General features: G+C 34.6%; 1 protein-coding gene across 1 annotated transcript in view; it reads right to left on the bottom strand.

Annotated features, from left to right (window-relative positions):
• The window catches only part of LOC129220064 (receptor-type tyrosine-protein phosphatase T-like), a 108,517-nt gene that overhangs the window by 54,808 nt on the left and 29,178 nt on the right, over nt 1-24,531 (bottom strand). The window contains exons 12-23 of the mRNA XM_054854403.1: nt 21,297-21,408; nt 19,536-19,696; nt 19,000-19,142; nt 17,103-17,289; nt 15,607-15,683; nt 14,805-15,033; nt 13,334-13,539; nt 12,441-12,552; nt 10,071-10,289; nt 7,685-7,807; nt 3,976-4,211; nt 2,990-3,059 (exon numbers count right to left, since the gene is read on the bottom strand). Coding sequence (XP_054710378.1) covers nt 2,990-3,059; nt 3,976-4,211; nt 7,685-7,807; nt 10,071-10,289; nt 12,441-12,552; nt 13,334-13,539; nt 14,805-15,033; nt 15,607-15,683; nt 17,103-17,289; nt 19,000-19,142; nt 19,536-19,696; nt 21,297-21,408 — 1,875 coding nt within the window. The remainder of the gene's footprint in view (nt 1-2,989; nt 3,060-3,975; nt 4,212-7,684; nt 7,808-10,070; nt 10,290-12,440; nt 12,553-13,333; nt 13,540-14,804; nt 15,034-15,606; nt 15,684-17,102; nt 17,290-18,999; nt 19,143-19,535; nt 19,697-21,296; nt 21,409-24,531) is intronic.

Raw genomic sequence — 24,531 nt, 5'->3', positions numbered from 1 at the left:
TAAAAATCTCAAAATTCATGTCCCCTCCATACAAAGTGAAAAGCCAGAACAGCACTTCAAGCGTTTGGTATTGTACTTGAACGAATGTTATGAAAAATGCACAATGTATCTTCAAACACAAACACATTTTTCGGAACATAAAAAAGCTTCGGGTATTTATTTGAAGTCGAAACAGAGAGTCCATCACATAAAAAGTACTGGGCCATCCCACTGTCACGTGCAGGACAATCAGACTCTATAATTTCCCCACAATTTTGTTATAGATCTTAATATCTTAATTAAACAGGAGTAAGTACATTTGTTAATCTTTACATTAGATATAGAGATACTCTTGACACAAATGTATTTTTATTAAATATTTTTTTATTCAAAATTTAATTTATTTGCATGCGTCACGTGCAAGACATCCAAAATCAACCTAAGTTAAAAAAATTACAAATGGATAGAAAAGCTTGCAGGGAAACTTAAAAATGAAACTGAAATTTTGTGGGGGTGGTGGGAGACAAGATTTTGAAACAGCGGACTTTCAGAGACTTGAAACTAGAAAAGGGACTTTTAAGCAAAAAGAGACCAGTTGGAAACCTTGATATTACTCAACTGTTTTATGTTATTTATTACCACCCACATCCTTTCCAACGCAGTACAGAAAACAAAAATTAACGAACAAAATAATAAATCTTGCAACTTCAGACATAAAAAAAGGTTTTATAAACTTACATAATATGTCTAATTCCCTTTTCGTTCTTTGCGTTATAAACCTATTCAATACAAAGCGTTAATAGTGCAAAACTTCTCAACTAACAGAGCAATTACATACACTCCTGTTTGTGAAAATTGCAACACCATGAAGGAAGCATCATAGTTGAATGAAATTTAATGCACAGTTGAGTGGTAATGACACAAATAAATGATTACATTTTCAAACCAAACTAACAATAAAAAGAGATAGAAATTAGTATTTTGTGTGGCCACCACGCGCCGCAATAAGAGCTGCTACACGACTCGGCATGGAGTGAAAGAAAGTTTGAATATCTGCCTGCGGAAGAGTATTCCATATTGTTTGTATACGCAACCAAAGTTCGTCGGTCGAAGCAACAGGACGAGAATCACGAGCGAGAATCCACCCAACGAAATACCACACATGTTCAATCGGTGACATATTCGGGGAATATGCAGGCCAAGGGAAAAGCTGTACCTGTTGCGAATCAAGGTAGGATTTGACAGTCCTGACGACATGTGGACGGGCATTATCCTGCTTGAATGCAACCGCTGGCAATCCTTGCAGGAAAGGAATAGCTTGGGGCTGTAAAACTTCGTTTATGTGTCGGGTACTGTTCAAATTGCATACATTTCGTAGCAATTGTGGTCTTCCATGATATGCTATGGCACCCCAGAACATAACTCCGGGTGTTCGTTCACTGTGGCGTTCGATAATCCCTCCGGAATGTGCCGTTCACCGGCATAGCGCCTGACACGAATTCGGCCATCATGGTGGCGCAAATTGAAGCGAGATTTCGTCAGAAAATACAACCTGCTGCCAATCAGCAAGCCAGCTCCTATGCCCATTGGCCCATTGTAGCCACAGGCGGCGATGATTTTGCGTGAGAGGAATCCTGTATAAAGGAATCATTGTTGCAGCCCACGCGGCAGCAGACGTCTCCGAATTGATGAAGCGCACAATGAAACACCTGTAGCTGTTGACCATTGTGCTACCAATTGTCTAGAAGAATCTGTGTGGTCCGTCAGCGCCATACGCACCAGGTGTCTGTCATCGCAAGCTAACGTCACATTTCGGGGTCCACTCCTGGATTTCCAAGCTGTCCGACCCTCGTCCGTCCACTGCTTCTAAACACGCATGATTGTGCTGCTGTTACGCTGCACACGAGCGGCTACTGCACGATAAGACAATCCAGCTTCACGAAGGCCAACGATTCTGCCTCGTTCAGATTCCGAAATTTGCGCAAATTTCGCTTTCTTTCGTCAAAGAACCATAGTAAAGATTCGGTTAACCTTTACTCCAGCATATAACAACCGATAATCATACACGCCTCGCTACAGCCGTCTATTTATATTCGGTTCGATCCGTAGTTCAGAGGGCGCTGCTCAGCACACACATGCGCTACCGGTCTGCTATTCTAATTATTTGCATATCATGCCCTACTTTACATTTCTTGAAATTTTCAGCTCACTCGCGTAAGTCTTTCGTGGTGCTGCAATTTTCACAAACAGAAGTGTAGTTACAGCCAGAAGAAAAGGCATTCTGGTTCGATTTAATTTGTGAATCTAACCAGATAGGGTACGGAGAGTAAAATTCATATTTGAAAAAATGCACGGAAATATGCATGAAAAGATTTAATGCAAATATACGGTCTATGCATTGAAAACGAAATAGTGTTTCGATATTAAAAGCAGAAATCAATCGATACTAAGAAAGAAAATGTGTAATCCACAATAGGCCTAGCGATATAACGCAGAGCGCAATTAATAGAATGACAAGATGTTTGAAGAACTTTGTTAAAAAGGAACTGATTTCAAAACCTCCTGAGAGGTGATCACGGGTATTTTGCGCCTAAAATAATAAATTTAAGAAAAAGTTGCATAGGAAAGAGATTAAAAACAACAGTTGCATATAAAACAAAGTGCAACAAAAATTCAGTTCTTGAGATTAATTAATAACAAAGCTCCATTTTCAAAAAGGAAAAAAAAATAACAAAGTCAAATTTGTTTAGTAAATGCACTATAGTTGGAGCAAACCTAACCAAACAGCATCGTAATTCCATGATTAGGGTCTGCTTAGCCTTTACAATGCTGCCAGGTTAGGTTTGCTCTAACTATAGAGAAATTTAATTCGCTTAAGAGCAGACGATTGTTTCTAATGTTAGAGATACGAAAATATGCGATACATTTTCGATACAAAAATGAGTTGCTAAATTTTATCAATAAAATCTGTATAATCTACAAAAGGAATAAAAATATTGTAAAGTGTTACCTCCATCCAATGTTCTCACAGGGACTGGGCTAGAAAATTCACCCCAACCAGCAGAAGTAGATGCTTGAACCTTAAAATTAAAGAAAATAGGTTTTTTAAGTATTGCGAAAGGAAAAAATACTATTGTAGTAGACTTTCGTTAAGAAGTTCGTAACAAACAAATTCGTAGCAGCATTGTAAAAAATATACGTATGGCCATGCACGTAAACTCTGTGATTGCATGTTGCAATGGTAATTTTTTAAAAAAGAAAATGCACATGAAATTCAAACTTATAGTGAAATTTATAGTGGAAAGTAATTTAATAAAGATTTTAATACCTTCAATTGACTGCACCAAAATCATATTGCAAGGTATTGTAACTTAGGCCTTCCAATACACGAGGTGGTTAGTTGAATTAACTTTTCGAAAAACTTGCCTGTCAACTTGCTGACTGGCGTTTTTTCTTGTGTTCACCCAAGGCAACTCAGTTGAATCAACTTTTCTTCTTGAAGGAAAAGGTTGCATAAAACAAATATTTTCATGTCTAATACCACCGGACTAAGCCGAATTTATTCGAGCAGTTGCTGTTAAAACTGAACCGAGTTGACTCAGCTAGTTTACTCATATGTAGAGCAAACGTTTAGGAATTTTCTTTTTCTTGATTCAACTTATCGGGAAGAGAATGGTTACGGCACATGTGCCTGGCGTGCCTGAAGAGTTGACTGTCGTTTGAAGGTTGCCTTCACTTTTCTACCTGGTAATACTTCCTAACAACGGCCCGATCGGAAGTTGATTCAAATAGTTGCCTCGTGTGAAGGAGACCTTGACACGACAACTTCAACATACACTGCCGGAAAATAAAGGAAGTCTCAATCTTTAAATGTATGACTTCCATAAAATTATTCTTCAGTACAGCATTTTGATGAAGACTTTTCAAGCAGTTGTTTATGCTATTCAAATTAGCAACTAATCATTTTTTTTTTTTTTTTTTTGAAACAGTACTTACTTTGATGAAAAAATCCGTGGCTGGATTGAGGCCGGCGACAAGTGTCTTCAAGATTTGTCCATCCTCTTTGGAGACGCTGTAAGTGATGTCTGCGATAAGACGAGATTGGCTGTGGTCCCAGAGCTGCAGTCGATACCGAATGATTTCCCCGTTTTTTTTTTCAGGTTCCGACCATGCAATCTCTAATCTATCCGGAAACGCTGCTGTCAGGAAGGGATGACGAGGAGGTCCAGGCACTATAATTGATTTCATTAACAATGCAAGAAATGAATTAAGAGTATCACTAAGGTTGTTGAAATTAATAAGCCGGAGTATGCGCTCATACATCTATTCAGATTTAATAATTAAAACTGAGTACGGGTTGTAACCGTGACAATACTTAATACAATAAATAATATAATTTCAATACCTTTACTTTTAGTTTTTTTCCCCCCCGACATATTTTGCTTTCAGGGACATTTTCACAATACAATAAGCTTCCTTCTATGTCTTTATCATTTTTTATTTTTACTTTTAAGGAAAAGTAGGCTAAAATTTATGTTTTCAAATTTCACAAGAATGATATGATGGCTATTTCGATTTAGTCATTTTAAAGAAATACCATAAACGATAGAAAGAAGTTGCAATGGGGTTGTTTCCTTCAGTCAAAAGTACTACTTTCAGTCACTGAAATTGATAGAATAAGCAAAAAAAAAAAAAATAATAATAATAAATAAATAAATAAATAAATAAAATAACATGGACCCAGAAAATACTGTTATTTCCCCCAACATTTATTTTTTAATTAGTTTTTTAAAATGTCCTATTTTTCAAACAAGGCGTGGTCTTGATGACGTCAAATGATGCACTTTGCCGCATCTTTCTACCGCGATTCCACGTTATGATAATCAAGAAGCGAATTAAAATTGCGCTCTACGCTTGCTATCAACCATATCGTTGCCAATACACGTGAGTAAAGATGCGAATTAAATATTTTGTTCTGTGAATGGCAACACAGAATGGCATTTCATCATTTGTGATATCATCGGCAGAAGCGTGAAACAATGAAAGCGCACCGATTTACTGTTTGACCACGGATTGTATGGAATTGGCAAACATCCAGTTATGGCGACTCCATCTGTGAATGAGGAAAAAATAAAAAATTTTCGCGCGTATTCTGCTCATTTGAATGAGACTCTGCTTAATTTAAAGGCTAACATACATCTGTAAAATCTGACATCCCTGAAAACTAATAGATGCTTCCATTTCCGTGTGTAAACTTATGTTTGCCTTTCCATACAATCCGTGGTTAGACAGTACGTAATTTTTTCAAAAATATTAAACCTAAGCAAATTATTTAAAAAATAGTCCGATCCTATGTTTAAAAGCATGTTCTTTCAGAAAAAAATACTTTTAAAATTTTCGAAGCGACCCCATTTAAAATATGTATGCTTACTATAATGTTTATATTTAAACTCCCCTTAGTTTTCCTGATTACTATTTAACTTCAAAGTCGAAAGAATATTATTTCTGCTATAATTATTTTTACAACGTACTGTAGTTATCATTGTTAATTTGAGTGCTATTAGCATTTTTAATGATTTTGAATTTCATTAATAATTTGAATATTATTACGATTATTTTCATTACCATAAAAATTATTACTAATTGGATAATTAGGTATTTTTTTCATTAATATTATGTTGTATAATATTGCTACAATTTATTACTTTTAACACTCATGTTATACTAATAATTTTGTTCTTTCTTTTTCATAGATTAGAAAGTATTTCATCAAAAATATGTTTCTTTGATAAAAATGCATTTTTTAAAAATTTATGTGTTATTACTAAGGTTTTTTTTTTTTTTACATCATTCCTACCGACATTCTTTCGAATGGGCGCTGTAAAAGAAGTTTCACTGCAAAAGGAGGCTCAATACAAAGAAAATAACCACTTTAATCTTCACAGTAGAGGCAGAATGTGCGGTTGTTTTCTCTGTGTTGAGCCCTCCCTTGCAGTGACGTCCTTTTTACTTCCTTTTACAAAAAAAAAAAAAAAAAAAAAAAGTTGTATTCGCAAAAAAAATTTCACTCAAAAAAATCGACCTTAATTTCCATTTTACTCATCCCCGAATAAATATTGAGTTTTTTTTCCACTCGACCACACGTGGATAAGTGCCTAAGAACGTATATAGACGCGAAATATCCATAAAGACGATTCCCGAGTTAATTACAATAATTTTTCTTGTGACGTCTGTATATATGTGCGTAAGTGCGGATGTGCGTATGTATGTCGCATAACTCAAGAACGGAATGTCCTAGAAAGTTGAAATTTGGTACGTAGACTCCTAGTGGGTTCTAGTTGTGCACCTCCCCTTTTGGTTGCGTTCGGGTATTTCTAAAGGGATCTTTTGCCCCTTTTTTGGGGGGAAATTATTGTTAATTTCGGTGTAAACTCAAGTGGTGTTATAATTTGGCGGACACTTGGCGATGTATCGCCATTCTTTTGGTCGCCAAGTTTTGGCGATATTTTTTTTTGGCGACAAATTTGGCAATTTTTTTTTTTTTAATCTGTTTCAATTTGGCCACTGTTGGTGATATTTAAAGAGTAGACTATTGAATCATATTAAAATTACCAGTAATGGGGAAATGACATTAAATTGGAGTAAAAGGAAGTCATGTGATGCACACATCAGCTCGTTACAGATTGCAGTGAGATGCTTGAGAGTAAGTAACTGCTATTGCAAGTACCAGTAAGGACAGAGATTTGATACTGGCCACAAATTATAGTCACAATTTTAGCAGCACCTCTTTCTTGCCCTAGACGACCACTTCGTGATTCGGCAGTCCAATAGTTACATGGTAAATGAACTTGATATCTCAACAAAGACTACGAGTTAGGACATATATATTTCCCCATTGAGGACATTCAAGGCGTGCTTCCCCATATCTGCTATATGATCTTATCGAATATTAAAAATGCAGAAAATGTTTAAATATTATTAATTTTAAAAATAGAAACGAGTGGAATTTATTGTATAGAAAACTTAGTAAATTAAAATAATGTCAGCAGTAAAATCGACAAAAAACATAAAATGTTGTTTCAATAAGAGAAATTTTCAATTAAAAAAATAAATAAAAACTTCTGGCTTAGAAAACTCTTATGATGCGAGAAAAGATTATTGTGTATGCTAATTCAGAAAAAATGAAGTTAAGTATGAAAAGGCAGGGGTTTCGGGTTTCATTTTTGGGATACAACTACCATAAAAATCGTAATTTGAAAATCTTTAATGTAGGAAATGTATTAGATTAAAAAAACAAATGAATAAATAACTATTGCTTACCCCAAGATTGGGGTAAACTGCCAAAGTGCTAACGTTTATAAATTATTATTTTTTAAGGTAAAAAGTAGCTTTTCAAAGTAAAAATTATTTCTCTTTTTCAATAATCACAAAAGTATATTGTTGATGAAATAGTTGATTAAAAATAAAACCAATGTGGCATTTATACCCCCCCATAAAGTAAAGTTAAAAACTATTCAAACCCCTATACTATAAATCACATAACCATACTTAATTTAAGCTAATTAAATTGCTCTATAATACAAAATTGGATCATTTTGCTCTATTGATTAGTAATATATGGGAAAAAGAACGTTAATGCGGAATTAAAAAAAACGTAATAACTGCATTCTCTAAAATATTAATTGGGAAGCGTTTTAATTCGTACCTTCCTCAGAAGTTCTATGGAAAAGCATATCCGACAAAGGTCCTTCTCCAAACTTTGTGACTCCATTGACCCTAAATCCGTATTCTGTGTAAGGAAGCAGGTTCTCCAACTTAATCTTTAGTCCTATAACACGAATAAGCTTATTGTCATGAATAAAATAAAGCATAAAACATTTTGAAATAAATTAGTGGCTCGGTGTTCACAAGATCTAATGATGTGTTGGAAATAACTGTTTTAAAATATGAAACGGAGTTAAACACAAGCGCCCTTCCTGGAACTGCTCAATCGTTAACGTTGTGAAGTTATGATTAAAAACAGAACTCTATATTTTAAAAAAGAGAGAAGAATTAAATTAGTAAATGCTGCTCAGTGCTTTTCCCAAAGCAGAATTAATTGAAAAAAAATAATCATCCACTTTACATAAGTACAACAAAATTCATTTTTTAATTCTTTAAAAACAATATTTTATCTGTTATTGAGAAACATTTAAAATAATTTCCCTGATACAATTAAAAACATCAGAGAAAAACTAAGAGAAAACATTAGAAAAAACATTTCAAGGGGTACCCTGAACCGTCAAACAAAGTTAAAGATTACAGCATTTTCAGCCAGAATGTTTCTAACAATTTATTTTAGTTTGTCGATATACTTGGCAATTTTTCAACTGAATTGAAATAGTGTTGGAATAAGTTATGAAGGAAGAAAATTAACACTGACAGTTTTCAATTTAAGGAATTAGTCAAAAACGAAGTTGTTTAATTTCATGAAATAAGCTTTAAGTATTAGATTTGGCACAATTAAATGCTTGTTAAGATGTATGAAGGAAAAAATCTTTTGAGCCGTAAGCGAAAAATGTTTTAAGTCCATGGGGGTTGAATTTAGAGCATGTAGTAATTCTTTCCTTTTATCTATTTTTCTTTTTGAGCATGCGCATTACTGTTGTTATTTTCGGGTGAAAATGTCGAAACACAGCGTTTCTGAGAGTACATGGATAGACATTGCCTATTGGGGACATATAATCTGATTGCTGTTTAAAGGAAATTTTGGGCGAGGACCAGTTGCAGACAACTAATCCATGTGTTATACCAATCAAAAATTTGCCAAATGATGATTTATCAAAATTAGAAGGGAAAAATGATAACATCCCTGCTATTCAAAGTAATTCATATAACTAAAGGATGTGTCTCATGAAGGACGAATCACGACCTCATCGGACTCATAAAGTGGTTGAAGGCATGGAAGATCACTTTGGAAAATCCATGTTCGCTATAAACCATTTTGAAACTAATGGAATGAGTATTGCTTTGCCGCTTCACTCTCCGGATATCGACTCCTGTGACTCAACTTTGAGAGACCTTTTACAGAAATAGTTTACGAAAATTGCCTAAAACTATCTCTGGGCTCAAAACTGCCGTTCAGGAAGTCATGGGTCTACACACTAGTGAGTTCTGCAGAAGTTTTCTAGTCATCAATGTCATCATAGTCATTGATGGTAAACATATTGAGCACGTCATAAACTAAATTCTACTATCTGTAGCTATTTTCAACATTTACGTATAACTTTTGGACTCGTTAGTTTTTTTAAATTGTAATTTTTATTTCATGTAGAACAGCAATTGTCACATCATGTTTGTTGTGTACAAAAGTATACAAGTATACAAAAAAGTATAAAAAAGTGCGCCCCTTTGTATACCAAAGTGTATAAAAAAATTTAAGCATCAGAACCTCGATATATTGAAGTGAATGGAGCCGGACCCCCTTCGGTTTCTCGAAAATTCCGGAAAAAAGAGGTACTGAAAGCGACAGCAGAAACTTAAATGTGGGTTTTAACATGCTCAAATTTACAAAATGTCTACTACTTATGAAGTTGTTAACTATATAACTATAATAATAAACAAACTTGTTCGGTAAATGTCTCACTAGTCAGAAAATGCAATGGAAATTAATAAGACATAATATAGGAAGCGTTAAACTTTATTTTGTAGTTCCTAACATAATCCACTGTATTCTTCGTTTAAGCATAATACGTAGTTACAAAATAGTTACTTAACACAACAGTACTTTACTTTCACATTCAGTCGCTTCGAAATTTAATGGAAATTTGAAAAATGCAATAATTTGATTCAAAAATTTACTGAAAGATTTATGAAAAAAAACAGAAGTGATTGAAATGCCTGCGCCTTTGCGCCTGCAGTCGACATGGCTGCCTCAGGTTACTACCTTAAAGTAATGTTGTTTGCTTGTCAAGAAAAAAAAAAGAAAGAAGAAAAGAATTAAATAAATAGATAAGACTCAATAAACCATCTTCAATTAAACGAAGTTTCGGTTAAAAGAATTTCAAATAATCGAGGTTCCACTGTTCATGAAAAGAACATGCATTCATTACCTTCTACAACGTGCAGCGTGTCGTTGTGTGAAGGAAGGTCACCGGATCGCTTTCTGCGAACCAAGTAGACTGGATTCACTTCCTCGGTTTTGACCAGCAAGTATTCATAATGAGTGATGGCACCGTTGGCAAATTCACAGGGGATAGGATCCCATTCGAATTCTAAAGATCGACTCGTGTGTGACGGCACGCGAACATTCGGTGGAGGCTTAGCAGGACCTGCAATTACAACAAGTGAACTAATAAGTTCTCTTTGGTTTTGTTATAAGGGAAAACATTTAATTAAGCAAAGGAAGTCAGCTTTTCCAAAGATTCATTCAATCAGTTGAACTCTTTAAGTAATAAAAAATTATTAAATAAAAACAAAAAACCCGACTGCGTAAAAACCAAAAAAACTAAAAAGGAAAATGTATAAGCCCAGTAGTTTAGAATGTATTGAGTACTACTGAATAACTACACCGTTGAAATAGTTTTAAAACCGTGCACAGATAAGACAATTCATAAATTCAAAAGCAGAATAGAAGGATCAACAGTCAGGGCCCATTCAAATTTTACGGGGTTCCTTGAATCAGAAAGGAATGGGCTCCGAATCTTGATCCTTCTATTCTGCTTTTGAATTTATGAATTGTCTTATCTGTGTACGGTTATAGAACCATTTCAACGGTGTAGTGATTCAGTAGTACTTAATACATTCTGAACTACTGGGCTTATACAATTTCCTTTTTAGTTTTTTTGGTTTTTAGGCAGTCGGGGTTTTTTGTTTTTATTTAATATTTTTTTATTTCACACTTTTTAGTTAACTTTCATTGACTTAGTTATTATGATTATAAGACGGTACATTTCGCAAACTTTTCGTTTCATTGAGAGAGTGTTTGTATCGTGAGGTTTATTAAGTAACTTGCGGTGGTCTAAACTACTGATAATTAGTCCCTCTAAGGACCTAACTCGGCTTAAAGATACATGTGCTTGACCTTCGGAAAAAATGCGCGAACTTAAGTCAACCACAGCACAGCTATATAAACGGCCTGTATAACTCATGATGACGCGAAATCGGAAGCGTCCCTCCCCCCCCCCCCCCCGTCAGTCAAATCTTTCTCGCAAAGCTAAAAAAGCCTCTCAAGAAAGTACACATCGCGAAACTCAGTCCCTTGAATCAAAGCAAAAACAACTGCAACATGTTAGAGATGAAAATCGAATTAGTAGATTTTGTTTCTTTTGGTGCTTATTGCACGGGTTTATTTTGATGAGAACTACAATCTGAGTGTCTTGCTTTTGTTACGCATGATATATTTTTTATTACAGTACAGAATACATATAAAGAACACATGAAAGAATTTACATCAGAAAGAGGGGAAAGTACATCCGGAGCGAGGGTGTCTTGACCCACCGCCTCAAGTGGGAGAAGCAATCGCTTAGACCACTCGGTCATTGAGACCAGATCCCAATTAGTAGACTTCGTAAACAAAAAAACTCAGGCAACGAAAGTACCTGCATTTGTCACACGCAAGTAGCGTGCGACACAGTGTGCAACACCCAACGTGCGCCAATCCCGAACTGACAAAATGGCAACCGGTTTTTGAAATGGTACTTTTGATTACTGTCATGTGTTTAGTGACGCTCCCAAGATTAAGACAAATCAATTGACGTAAGAATTACCAAAATCGGCCAAGGCGTTTAGCCTGTAGAACACCACATAGAAACGGACATACATACATAGACTGATAAACACATTACCCTCCTTTGCGTCGCGCACGCGCAGTCGAGTAAAAAAGAAATAGTGCAAAGAGATACGAAAAGCAGAACTACCTATTGGGCGACGACGCGACGTGTGAATTGTCACGTGTGACCACACGAGAACATTCTGTGGAGACGTGTCGACATTTATGATGAAAGCTACCGCGCGGTACCCACACGGCCCTGCCCGTGGTATAAAATTAAAGGACCGTTTGTTTTCCTGTACAACGAAAATAATCCAAATCTTCCGAAAGTTGCAAGCAGTTACATAGGATTGATAAATGTCACCAAATGTATCGGGAAGTTTTGAAATTGTAGCCTTTCAAAGCGTTTCTCTTCCTTCTATTCTTTCAAAGCATTTCTCTTCCTTCTATTCTTTCAAACCCTTTTTTTTTTCTTTTTTTGAAATGGCAAAATATCAAGGTTATAAATGAAAGCTTCCAAATAATAGTAAAGGTGAAAAATATATTTTCAACTTTGTTTGAAAATAAATACTTTTAGAGAATAACATTTTTTAAATCTTTGTCATTGCGAACGAAGGACTAAACTTTTATTGTGCTCTTCCCATAGTGAATGCATTCTGGGTATCTTAGATTACATTAGATTAAGGACTCAGAAAAAATGTTAATTTTTTACCTGACTCTGCTGTAACTGCTAAGGCATAAACAGCGTCACCTTCACCTGCCGATGTTTTTGCTTGGACTGTCACATTGTACGTCGAGTACGGATATAAATTTTGGAGCGTAATCTGAAAACATAAAATACTAAGTACGAACAATGTATGAATATTTTTCGGTATAAAATAACATAGCTTCTTGTCATCATAAATGTTAGTTATGAATGGAAATACAGAACAACATTTTGCTTCGAAAAAAGCATTGAAAACAAGTGAATGCTACAACTCTCCGAATCCCTGTAGCAACTCTAAAAGTATGATTTCGGATTCCAATGAGAATGTAAATAAAAGTTTAAACTATGAAGTTAAAGTTTGCTGATCTCTAAAAATATGTTCATTGGAAGAAACAAAGGAGTTGATGAACTGATCCACACAACGCGTTTAAAAGAAAAGTTAAAGGTAAATCATTTCAAAAAAATATATCTTTTTCGCAAAACATAAAGAAGTAGGCACAGCAAATAAGGAGACACTCATAAGTCACGTGAGCAGGACCTTAAAATGGAATTTTTGAACGTAGAGCTATAAGAATGAGCAACTGGGGTCCGAATCTCTTATGTCGGAGTTGAAAGATTCTTGTTACGTGATCTATCTTTCTGGGTCACTTCTACAACTGAGAGGGATCCGTGATAGCTCCGTCTATATCTTAATTATCTTTGAGCTTTCTGGCGTAAGGTATGTACCGCGATCGTCTTTTAAAATTATTCCAGATACCTTTTATAACGTTTGGTTTTTAAACCTTCAATGGAGTTTTTAACGGATTTAATGAAATATTTCTAATAGACTTGTTTCTGAACTATCCGCAGAACTTATAGGCAAAAAAAAAAAAAAAATTGCAAGAAATATTTGAACTTACCTCCGTGTCTTCTGAGTGCATTTGTCGCATGGCAGGATCAATCGTAGGCTCCGTGTCTCCACATTGTCCTCGATCCACTAGCACATAAGTGACAACATACCCTTTAATAGCACCGTTCACTTCAGATGGAGCTTCCCAGGAGACTAGCAATAGATCTGGCTGCGTCTCCACAGCTTGGCACTCTAGGTCAGTCACTGGGCCTGGTACTACATATAAACAAGAGTGTTTCGAAAATGAAACTCCAATTTTAGCTTTCTCATACAGTAAAACCTGTCTACAACGATACTGTTGGGACCTAAAAAAATATCTTAATAGACAGGTTATCGTTATAGACAGTTTGGTTATTAATGCTGACATTTTGCTGGGGCCAAAAGTAAAACATATTGTTATAGACAGGTTATCGTTATAGACAGTATCGTTATACACAGGTTTCACTGTATTCAACATTTTTCTACTAACTGTGCCATTTTTGCAAAAACCGTTGAAGCTTTGTACTAAGAAATGACAAAAAAGACACGAAGTTAATAAAAAGGCAAATAAAAGCTTTAAAAAGATTTAAAAAACTCAGACAACAACTGTTTCGTGGCTATCAAGATAAGCCTCTTCCTCAGTGTGTAAAATATAGTTTCACGATAAACCAAAACAGTATTCATATGGTCAACGTTTGTTATTGTGAACCTAGTTTTTATGCACTGATGAAGAGGCTTGTTTTGATAGCCTCCAAGTAGCTGTGTTCTGGGTTTTGTGAATTCTTTATAACCCTTTCATTTCTAATTTTATCTAAGACATTTCGTTTTACTGTGAATTTTTATTCGTCAAATCCAGCTTTTTGTTTTAATTACTATGTTAAAAATCATCATTATGTATCATCGCTTTAAAATATTTTTTGGACATTATCAGCCGAAGAAACTCGAGAAAATGTTTCTGAAAAGTCTCGGTAACTATGAAGAAGTCCTAATATCGTTTCAAGAAGAGATACAATATTCGAAGCTCCAGCAGCTAAAATGTTTGTTGCCATACTGAAATCCAGAAAATCACTTAAAATTTGTTTCAAAAATGTTCCAATTGTGTTGAAAAAAGGATTTATAGCGTTCTGATGCTAACAAAATTCAAACAAAATTTGCGGATTTTCTCAAAAAGTACGATTTACTTAAAACCGAAATATATGATGAATAATCGCAAAACTAAAAGTAGAAGACATGTAATCTAAGTTACAGTTTTATAAAAGGTCAATGATCTACACTGATTAACGTTCTCACGCACGCTATGTTGCTTCTGTTTAGCCATGACGTTAAATCGGGGTTCGGCTATCAACACTAAATGAAGTAGCAATCGCTGATGGATTTTCCCTATCTAAGCAGACAATGCTTTTATAAAACTGAAGCTCTCATTGATCAATTTCAAAACAGCATAATATGTCAAAACCTATATTATGTGCAACTTAGATAGTGGTTATTGTGTAATATCTTACCAGTTTCAGAAGTTTTTATGATAAGTTCAGCGAAATAGTGCGATTTTTCTAACGCAGTAATAGGATATAGCCGGAGGACATAATTCGTGTTGGGGGTCAAGTCAACCAATTCGACCCTGTTCTCCGTTCCTCCAATCTCTCTCGTCTCCAAAATGGACTCATCAGCTTCGGGATGGTACATCAGGTAATATCCAATGAGAGAACAATGAAGCAGAATTTCTGATGGTTTCTGGAAAATTTAATCGGTCATGAAAAGGAAAAATGACACTCAGAATACTACAGTCTCACTTTTAATAAACTTTATTTCCAAAATTTCACTTGAAAACTTCCTTGCTCTTAAGGACTGAAGCTTCACACACACAAAAAAAAGTATGTATTGTGCAGGTTTGCAGTTTCTAAACTGCGTTCACAGTAAATATACTAGATGAAAACAAAGAAATGCACCATTTGACGACGTTACGTGTTTGGCTTGGACAAGAACAAATTCGTGCAAAGCAGACGGCAAATGCGAATACTATTGGTTAGCTTTGTTTACTTCATCAAAAAAAATCCCTAAAAATAGAGTTGTGGTAAACCTTCTGTTTCATATTTTCCAGGAACGCAGTATAGTGCATTCGCAAGTGCTCGGTAAAGACTCATCGTTCTGGATTTCGAAAATTGAGTTATTTAGCTCAACAAGAAAGAATGTTGTCAGAATACGCTATTGACGTCTTATAATGCACATTTTAAAATGTATGTGTAAGTTAAAACTTGTTCCTGTACTACGGGTATGCAACTGATTTTACTGTAAAAGTTTTATTACCTTCCACGTGAGAGTTACTGTAGTTTCAGAGATGGTATCAGGCAAAAATTCTTGAGGTATTCCATCAACTGTTGGTACTGAAATAAAATAAACGAAGAAAGAAATGTTAGTAACTATCATCATGAAACATAGTCGTTGACTTCAAAAATACAATTGCATACTGACATAATTTTTTGCATGTGTTTTTGAAAACTATTCTCCATCTGGATGATTCTTTTCGACAGAGAGATCCATTCAAGAAAATGTTTTTTCACAAATTTACTTATTTCAAATCATTTTATAAATTAATTTGAATTTGTAAATTCATATCGCTCTATGCGCTTGTTGCGTTGCGTTCTTAAAATTAAAAATTGCTTTAAGCGATTTCAGAGGTGATTTAAGTGACCGTGTTGTAATTTCTTCAGTCTTTGATAGCGTTAATTTGTGTCATTGAAAAAAAAAACATCATTTTCATGGTTTGTTTCATTTCTTAATTATTAAACATTAAAATTAGTTAAAAATGAATGAAATTTTATTTAAAATTCAACGTTGAAATATTTTTCTGATAATAAGTTAATCATTTATTCCTATTAAAATAGGCAGAACATGCACTTTGCAGAAAGTTTTATGTGTCCTTTCAATTTTGAACTAATTTTTGACATTCAGCCATGCAGAAATCCCTAGATTCAGTTATTAAAAAACTTTAACCTGTTCCAGGTAGAACGGTAAGACTGACTGCACATAATATCTCAATAATATGCTTGGACGTAGCAAAGGAAGGAGGGGATAAACAAAGGATTTTAGGAAGTAGCAAAAATAATGGCTCTACGTGCGCTAGATGACACAAAAGAGACCCTCTTATATAAGTTCAATTTCTCAGAACATGTCATTCAGATATAATAAATAAAGCCAAGAACAGGCATCAGAAATTCTTTTTTGGCTGAGAAAATAATAACAATGCCTTTAAATCAGTGTTTCGCATTCCTTTACTGGCTCATGGACAGATAAAATTTCTGGGTCCAGTGTGAGCGTTTAATTCTTTATTTCTTCCATTAGATTTTTAGAAAAAAGCTTTACACAATAGGCACTAGAGAACTGTTACGCAAGTTAATTGTAAGATTAAGAATTATTCTAGTAAGTAACTACGAGTATTATTTACAAAAATGCTTAATGCGAAGATAATAAATTTTACTTAAGGCAAAGATAATAAAATTATTTATTATGCAAAAACAGTAAACCTTTACAAAAAAATCGCAGAAAATTATGAAAAGTAGTCACATAATTAAAAAAGTAAATATTGCATTTTTTTTTTTTTTGTCAAACAGAATTGAATTGCTTATTGTCCTTACTTTTCCCGGTAAATACGTTTAATCTATTATTTCTGTGCGTGTGGTAGTCAACTTCTACTCCCTAATCAGTTTTTCAGTAGGAGAGACTTGAATCGAGTCCTCTCGTAGGTTCTGATAACATTTCATTAACCCTTTAAAAATAAAGACTGAAAGTGTAGTCCCACAAACCTCCACAATCTGTCTTAGCGATCAAGCTTGGGCTGTTGTCTCCTTCTCCACCCTTACCGAGTCTTCTGCATCTCACAGCTATTTCGTACTCGGTATTGGGTGTCAAATCTGCTATAACGATTGACAAGCCAAGGTTCCAACTATCTACTTTGACCCACTCTTCGTCTCCTTCCTTTCTGTACATTACCTGTAATATACAAATAAAAATCACCATCACCTCACACTACTATGGCTTTGGGATTGCTCTGCACGCTGCAGATGGCATGGTTCTCATCATCTCATTCAAGCCAAACTACTGGACTTGACTTTTTTGATCCCCAAGCCAAACTACTGGACTTGACTTTTTTGGTCCCCTAAAGGCGCCTTCTACAAGTAATGCTACCTTTCTCTCAAAACGAAGTGCGCTTCTTCAAATGAAGCGAATAAAATCACTTAATACGATCTAGAATAACAATTTGCAATCTAAAATGCATTTCCTTGATATGAAAAAGCGTACAGCCGAGTTTTCATTCAATTAATAACTGCAGTTACATTTCAGTTTCGTTTCTTTTTCCTACTAACAGATGAGGCACCCAGAATTGCCTGATTGGGTAGAAAAATATTGTCCACAGGAAATTTTCAGTTTTTATTTTTTAAATTAACTTTGAAGTACGAAATTACTCAGGTGCTTTTTGCGGCAAATTTCGGATGTCATAAATTAGTCATGTTTAAAAACCAGACAGGTCGTGGTTATATTTAAGGTATTACAGTTCTGTAAGGAAAAGTGCACAGATTTTGACTACCTCCCCGTATTATTATGAATATTTTTCTAAGTAACAAAAGCAATTTCTTCAATCCGGGCGCAAATCATACTAAACTTGCAAATATACAATGCTCTTGTGGAGCACGTAATTTTGTGAGAAAGAAAATGCGAGGTCGCTTCATGTTATTTACAGAAGGTCTAGTTTCAGAAAAACACAGTATCAAGAGACAAATCCGAGATTTTTTCATAGCCAGATTACGTAGTCGCCATATCAAATGTATGAAGCTTATAGACAAAATTTAGACTTTTTCATTTTGCCCTTGTTCGTGTCCTTCTTCACCTGATCATATTCTCGAATATATTGGCGCTCCTGGGTAGCTGCTGTGGAGTGAGAAGAACATGAATTTGTGGAACCACTTCTGAGACATGGTATCATGGACTTGGTCTAGGTACTTTGATCCACGGGGATATGAAACAACAACAAAAAGTATGACATGAACATTACAACACACCAGTGGTTCGTTTTGATAAGGAATTCCTTCTTCAATGCGTAAAGTTAAAACAAAACAACAAATTATAAAAAATGTATCATAATGGACCCCGGATCATGTTTTTAATTGTCAGGCCGTTATTCGCTCCCTCCTCTAACTTAGAGTACCACCGATTGAAATCCTGTACAGCTATCGGGCTCCAGAATTAGCAGATCTTGTTATCAAGACTTTTGGAGGCATCTAAACATTTCGCACTCTGCACGTCATTAGACACGACAACAACAACAACATACAATGTTGTACTTTGACATACATTTTTACATTATTTGTGTTGTGTTTATGTGTTCTTTCGATTACTGCATTTTTATATTTTTATTATTATCTTAAGTAATAAACTAGTCCTAAACATAGTTCCTTTCTGGATGGTCGGAGCTAGTCAGGCTACTTTCACAGCCTTTACTCCCGTCTACTCCATTAGTGAGTTTCAAATAGATAGAGCCAAATATATACTGATGTTTCTAATTTCTTTTCTTTTCTCTTATTTGTGAAAGGAATTATGTAAAAAATTATCCCTTAATTGAAATAAATTCAATTGAATTGAAATACGATCAAGTGCTAAAAATATTTAATGTAAGCAAGGAAATTGGGCAACAGATGGTAACACATAAAATATACTTTCCAAATACTCGATTCTATCCGTTGGACTTCCACCATCATCACGTTTATATGCCCATTCACTCCATTCAACGGTCAAGGAAAAATTTGTTTTATCAACGAGATGTGGTTTTGATGCTAATCTGGGCGGATCTGGAAAAGAAAAAAATCATTTCATTCCCAAAGAGACGAAAATGTTTTCATCTCCATATTACTATTCGATAAGAAATTCAAAGAATAAAAACACAGAAAATACATAAATCAGGTATGATCCAGAATTATAGAAATATAGTTGAGTTCATTTATCTTTATCGTGACACCCTTAATACAAACAATTTTTTCACTTCACCAGCATATTTCCACAAAATGAGAGGGGATACTTCACAGATCAAGACGAACAATATTTGCTCCGGAAACCTATAATTTATTCATTTTCCATTCTAGCTGGCATTAATAATTCCCATTATTAAAGCATTATTCAAATTATAAATTGTATTGCTATTGCCCAAAACTAGCAACCTGAAGCAATTAATGTTAACGGCTTACCTATAACGGTGAGTGTCAGCAACTTCATGTCGAATCCATGTTGGTTACGCGCAGTGCATTTGAATTCAAACTCTCCAGATTTCTCAGGTTTCACTTTGGCAATAGCTTGGTACTGGTCTTTTTCCAGAGATCTAGTTCCCAAAACTAGACCGGGAAATTCACTAATGAGAAGAAAAATAATACAGTCGTAAGCACATTCAAACATAACATTGAAGATGTGAAAAGCGACTTCCCTTGCCGTTTGACAGGTAAACGGCAGTATCTACAGAAATGAGTTTTTGAGAGACATTTGAAGAAACGCGTTATGAATTCAATACTAGCAGTAGGGAAATGTTGAAATAAGACTTTTTTTCATGCTTTGGTTCAGCGGAAACCAAATAAGAAAGCTTGTACAATGAAGCTGACGTACGATTGATGACAAAAATGCAAAAAAAAAAAATAATTAAAAATTTGCAGTTACTGCCCTTTATCTACCCACTGCAGTACAGTAATACTTTTATTGTCTTTAAGTTATTTTTTCTGGATAACAACCAAATTTTTTTTGCACGATTACACATTTGATTTACATTATTTGTGCTGCGGATGCATTAAGCTGAAACATATTTCTATGCTGCCCACCTTGTCTAGTGGTCAGAGAAGACTGACTGCAACAGGAAGGTCCCGAGTTCGAGCCCCGGTTCGGGCATGGATGTACTTTCTCTCTACTGTCCTTGTCCTTCTTTGTGTGAATGGTTGCGTACCCTATAAACAGGTCCTTATGGCATGCGTGTACTGCGAAAGTCGAACTTCATACCAAATTATGGTACAGTTGGAAAAGTGAAGCAGCGCACCCCAAATTGCCAGCCTAGCTGGAACACGACAACAACAACATCTTCCTGTGGTCTTTCTTGAATTAAATTCCATCGGACAGCAATAAGATACAGCGAGAATTAATGCTACGTATAAAGTAGAAAGAAGAAGAACAAGGTAATGAGACACAAATTGCAATGAATATTGTTTGGATGTGTGCAGAAATACAAGAAGTCTCTTGAGAAGGACAATGGTTGAAACCTTTTGCATATTTATCAGCATATGCAAATAGACAACAGCAAGAGTCAAATATTGACGGGAGGGGTAAAACTTTTCTATGTGAACAGTTTTTTTCATTTTTTAAATCTTACATTCAATATGTAGATGCCCATTAATCATTACCGTTTAAGGTCGGCACCAGAATACCAATGTTCTTGGGCACACACTTCGTCTTGGCCACAAAGTTTGTTTCACAACAATTTTTGTCTTCATTCAATCTCACTTGCATTACCCTTTTTTCCTTAAAAGACTGACTTTGATCTTCAGGCCTTCACACTCCTAGGTTCTTGGGGATTTCATCTATTTGCACCTAAGCTAAGCTAATAGAAAATCTCAGCATTTTTCAAGTAAAAACGCAATTTTCAGCAAATTTAATAACTTACTTCACTGATTGAAAAGCAGTTGGTTTTTTTATGAAGCCAAATAGCATATAAAAGCACAAGTTCAAAACTTCAGATGAGAAAACTAAACACATTAGAAAGAACCAAATTAATTGCTATTAGGTATACCAAATTAGATAAACTACAAAAATAAGGTAATAAATGTTTTTAAAATTAAAATTTTCACGAAAGCACCACCATTAAACGAATCCGAGCTTTTCTTCGTGAATTCATACGTAACATTCATGATCAAGAATTTATGCTTTTTTTAAAGAAAAACTACTGTGATTGATTTACTAGTACATAGTCATACCTGGAAGATATATTCATTATAGGCTCCGGAACAGCATCTGCAGTACAAGAGACAAACACCTGATGATTGACATTCACTTCATCATCACTCGCTGCGATAATCTGTGGCTCACCTGCAGTAAAAAAATATACTCGCATAAAGTCGTTTTTTAACACGCTTTTATTAGCTTCACCTAAAGCCGCTATATAGATAGGCCGACGCATCAGCTTAAGTTTAGCCATTTTGGATCGGATTTTTCATTGTTGCACTGCTAGGGTTACCACAGCAAAGTTTCGGATTTCGCCAAATTTGTCGAAAATAATATTTTATTTAATAAACAATTCACTTGCCGCTAATAATTGTTCACAGTGAACAATCACCAAACGCGATAATTCGTCAGAAAAGACAACTACTCAAATAAGCGCTCCGATCCAAAATGGCTGATCTTAAGCTGATGCGCCGGCTCGTATATGTAGGGGCCTTAGCCTCACCTGTATATTTATGTGCTATGTATCTTGTAACGGAATCTTGCACCTCAAAATTCGCCCATTTCCTGCAATCGGATTCTTTTGAAATTTTGCTTGCGACCTCAGACCCGATGACAATGCAGTATTCGGTAGTCAAATACATTAATTATCGATATAATTTTAAATTTATTCCAATTTTAATCAATTTTTGCACAAATCTACTAATAAGAGGATGAAAAAATGCTCTGAAAAATTAGAATTAAATATCGATAGAAGCCTATTTTTTCTGCGTTACAAAAGTCTGTTCGAATGCTCCAAAGTAATTAGAATGAGAATTTTAATTGTTGTAAACTAATTTCATGCCAAAAGGTAGATAAGCCTTCAAATGAAAATTCATTGTTGATCACGGTCATTGTTGGACAATGATTTTATTTAAATGTATCTCAAACTTTAAAAGTAATATCAATATGATTTCCGCACACATACATTGATGAATGGTATGGGTTAGTTTTTAGTCTTTTTTTTGTGAGGGGGGGATTTTATGAATGCAGAAAATCTCGAATTATGTTAAAATAAATTTTTTTCGCAAAAAATTGAAACTAAAAAAAAAAGAAAAGAGAATAATAGTTTAAAAAACTAAAAAAACACGCTTTTGTTGCAATATGAACTAAAAAGTAAAAAAATATTTTGGATATTAAGTATGATAAAATAATTGACCAAACAGTTAACTTTAATGTTAAAAAAAGCGTGGAGGGGGGAGGGTCATAACAGTTGTCTTAAATTTCTCCCCTTTGTTGTCCTAGCAAAAAACGTAAATAAGTAGCTCCCCACGTTTTTTTTTTATTATTTTATTTTTTTTATTTTATCGTATTAAACATCAAAAATGATTTTTTACTTTTTAGTTCATATTTGCAACAAGAGTTTTTTTTTTCTTAGTTTTTTAAAAATTATTTTATCTCTTTGAATTTCTCTCACTTTTTTTGTGGTACGAATGTTCTGTACAGTTTGCCCACGGATGATATGGAATTGGCAAACGTCCAGTTAAGATGAGTCTATCGCAATGGAGGGGGGGGGGGAATAAAAGTTTGATGTGCGTTCTTCGTCAATTTAATGTGATCCCCATTTGCTTTAATGTACCGCTCATCTGCAAAAGCTGGCACCCCTCAACACTATTAGATGCGTCCATTTCCGTCTGAAAACTGAATGTTTGCCTTTCCATCTCATCGGTGGTCAGACTGTATGCATATATTTCTTATTTTTACAGCGTTTGTAATTTTAAATGCACCTAATCCATCAGTTTTAATTTAGTAAAGCTAGACACTTTTGCAAAAAGCATGTTTACTATTAGCAATCGTTTTAGTTATCATATTCTCGTTAAAAAAGGCAAAAAATATGGTAAACTATTAAAAACACTTCTTATGAATAGAGGATAATATGTTACTCTATTATATCGCATATTGCTGCCGCTAGGCGATAAATTACGGTTGGCTATTTACCGCTGCTCCTATGAAAATAACATTGTGCCATGTAGTTTTTCCTTCAAAAATTTTATCGAAAAGCTGTGATCTTTGTAGTAAGGTACTTTCATTTACAGTATTTGCTAGGCACTAAAATGAACTTACGCGAAGAACACTTCACAAATTGCAAACATGAAAGAATGAGAAATATACACCATTTTACCACGTTTTTTTTTTCTTTCAAAAATTTTATCGAAATAGCTGTGATACTTGTAGTTAGATAAATTCATTTACCATATTTTTTATGGCGCTAAAATAAACTTCAGCGAGAAACAACTTATAAATTGCAATCATAAAAGATTGAGAAATACACACCATTATACTACGTAGTTTTTCTTTCAAAAATTTTATCAAAATAGCTATGATATTTGTAGTTAGGGGTAAATTCATTTACCGCATTTTTAAGGCACTAAAATAAACTGCGGCGAGGAACAATTCACAAATTGCAAAATATAAAAATGCGAAACACACCATTGTACCATGTAGTTTTTGTTTCAAAAATTTTATCCAAAAAGCTATGATATTGTAGTTAAGTACATTCATTTACGGTATTTCTTAGGCACTAAAATAAACTTTGAAGAGGAACAATTCAGATTGCAAACATAAAAGAATGAGAAATATACACCATTGTACCATGTAGTTTTTCTTTCAAAAACTTAATCGAAATAGCTATCATACTTGTAGTCAGTACACTCATTTACCGTATTTCTTAGGCGCTAAAATAAACTTCGGCGAGGAGCAATTCACATATTGCAAACATAAAAAAATGAGAAATATGCACATCTTTTCCCTTCCAGAATTAAGTACTGAATCTTCATTGCATGTCACTTAGTATGGTAAACGGCAGTTTTGAGGAATGGCAGAAATCCAGGATTTTATAATGATGTACTTTGTAATGACAAACTGAGACGTTTTCTACGACCATAAGTAAAGCGGTTGTGTTTCTTAAAACAATGCGATATTGAGTTACAGACATCCTTTTGACACAAGCAGATTACAGCTACCAAGTCTCGTAAGCGATATCTTTCAGACCAACGAAAATGTTAAGCAGGATTTTTCTCTTTTTATTCAAGAGTCATTCTCACGAAAGTAGTGGGAGAATATGGGACAAATGAAATAGCGGAATAAAAGTGAAATAGTGAAATATTTTCTCTGTTTTCAGACCAACTTTACTGATAATATCATAACTATGCAATAATACATGTACTCTAAACCAGCCAAGAAAAAGTTGCCTCTGAAAATCAAAGCTTATGATAAAACAAGAATTTTTCA

The sequence above is a fragment of the Uloborus diversus genome, chromosome 4 (genome assembly GCF_026930045.1).
Source record: "Uloborus diversus isolate 005 chromosome 4, Udiv.v.3.1, whole genome shotgun sequence".
NCBI lineage: Eukaryota > Metazoa > Arthropoda > Arachnida > Araneae > Uloboridae > Uloborus > Uloborus diversus.
Note: the sequence above shows the minus strand (reverse complement) of the source record. Positions and strands in the feature narration are given on the sequence as shown.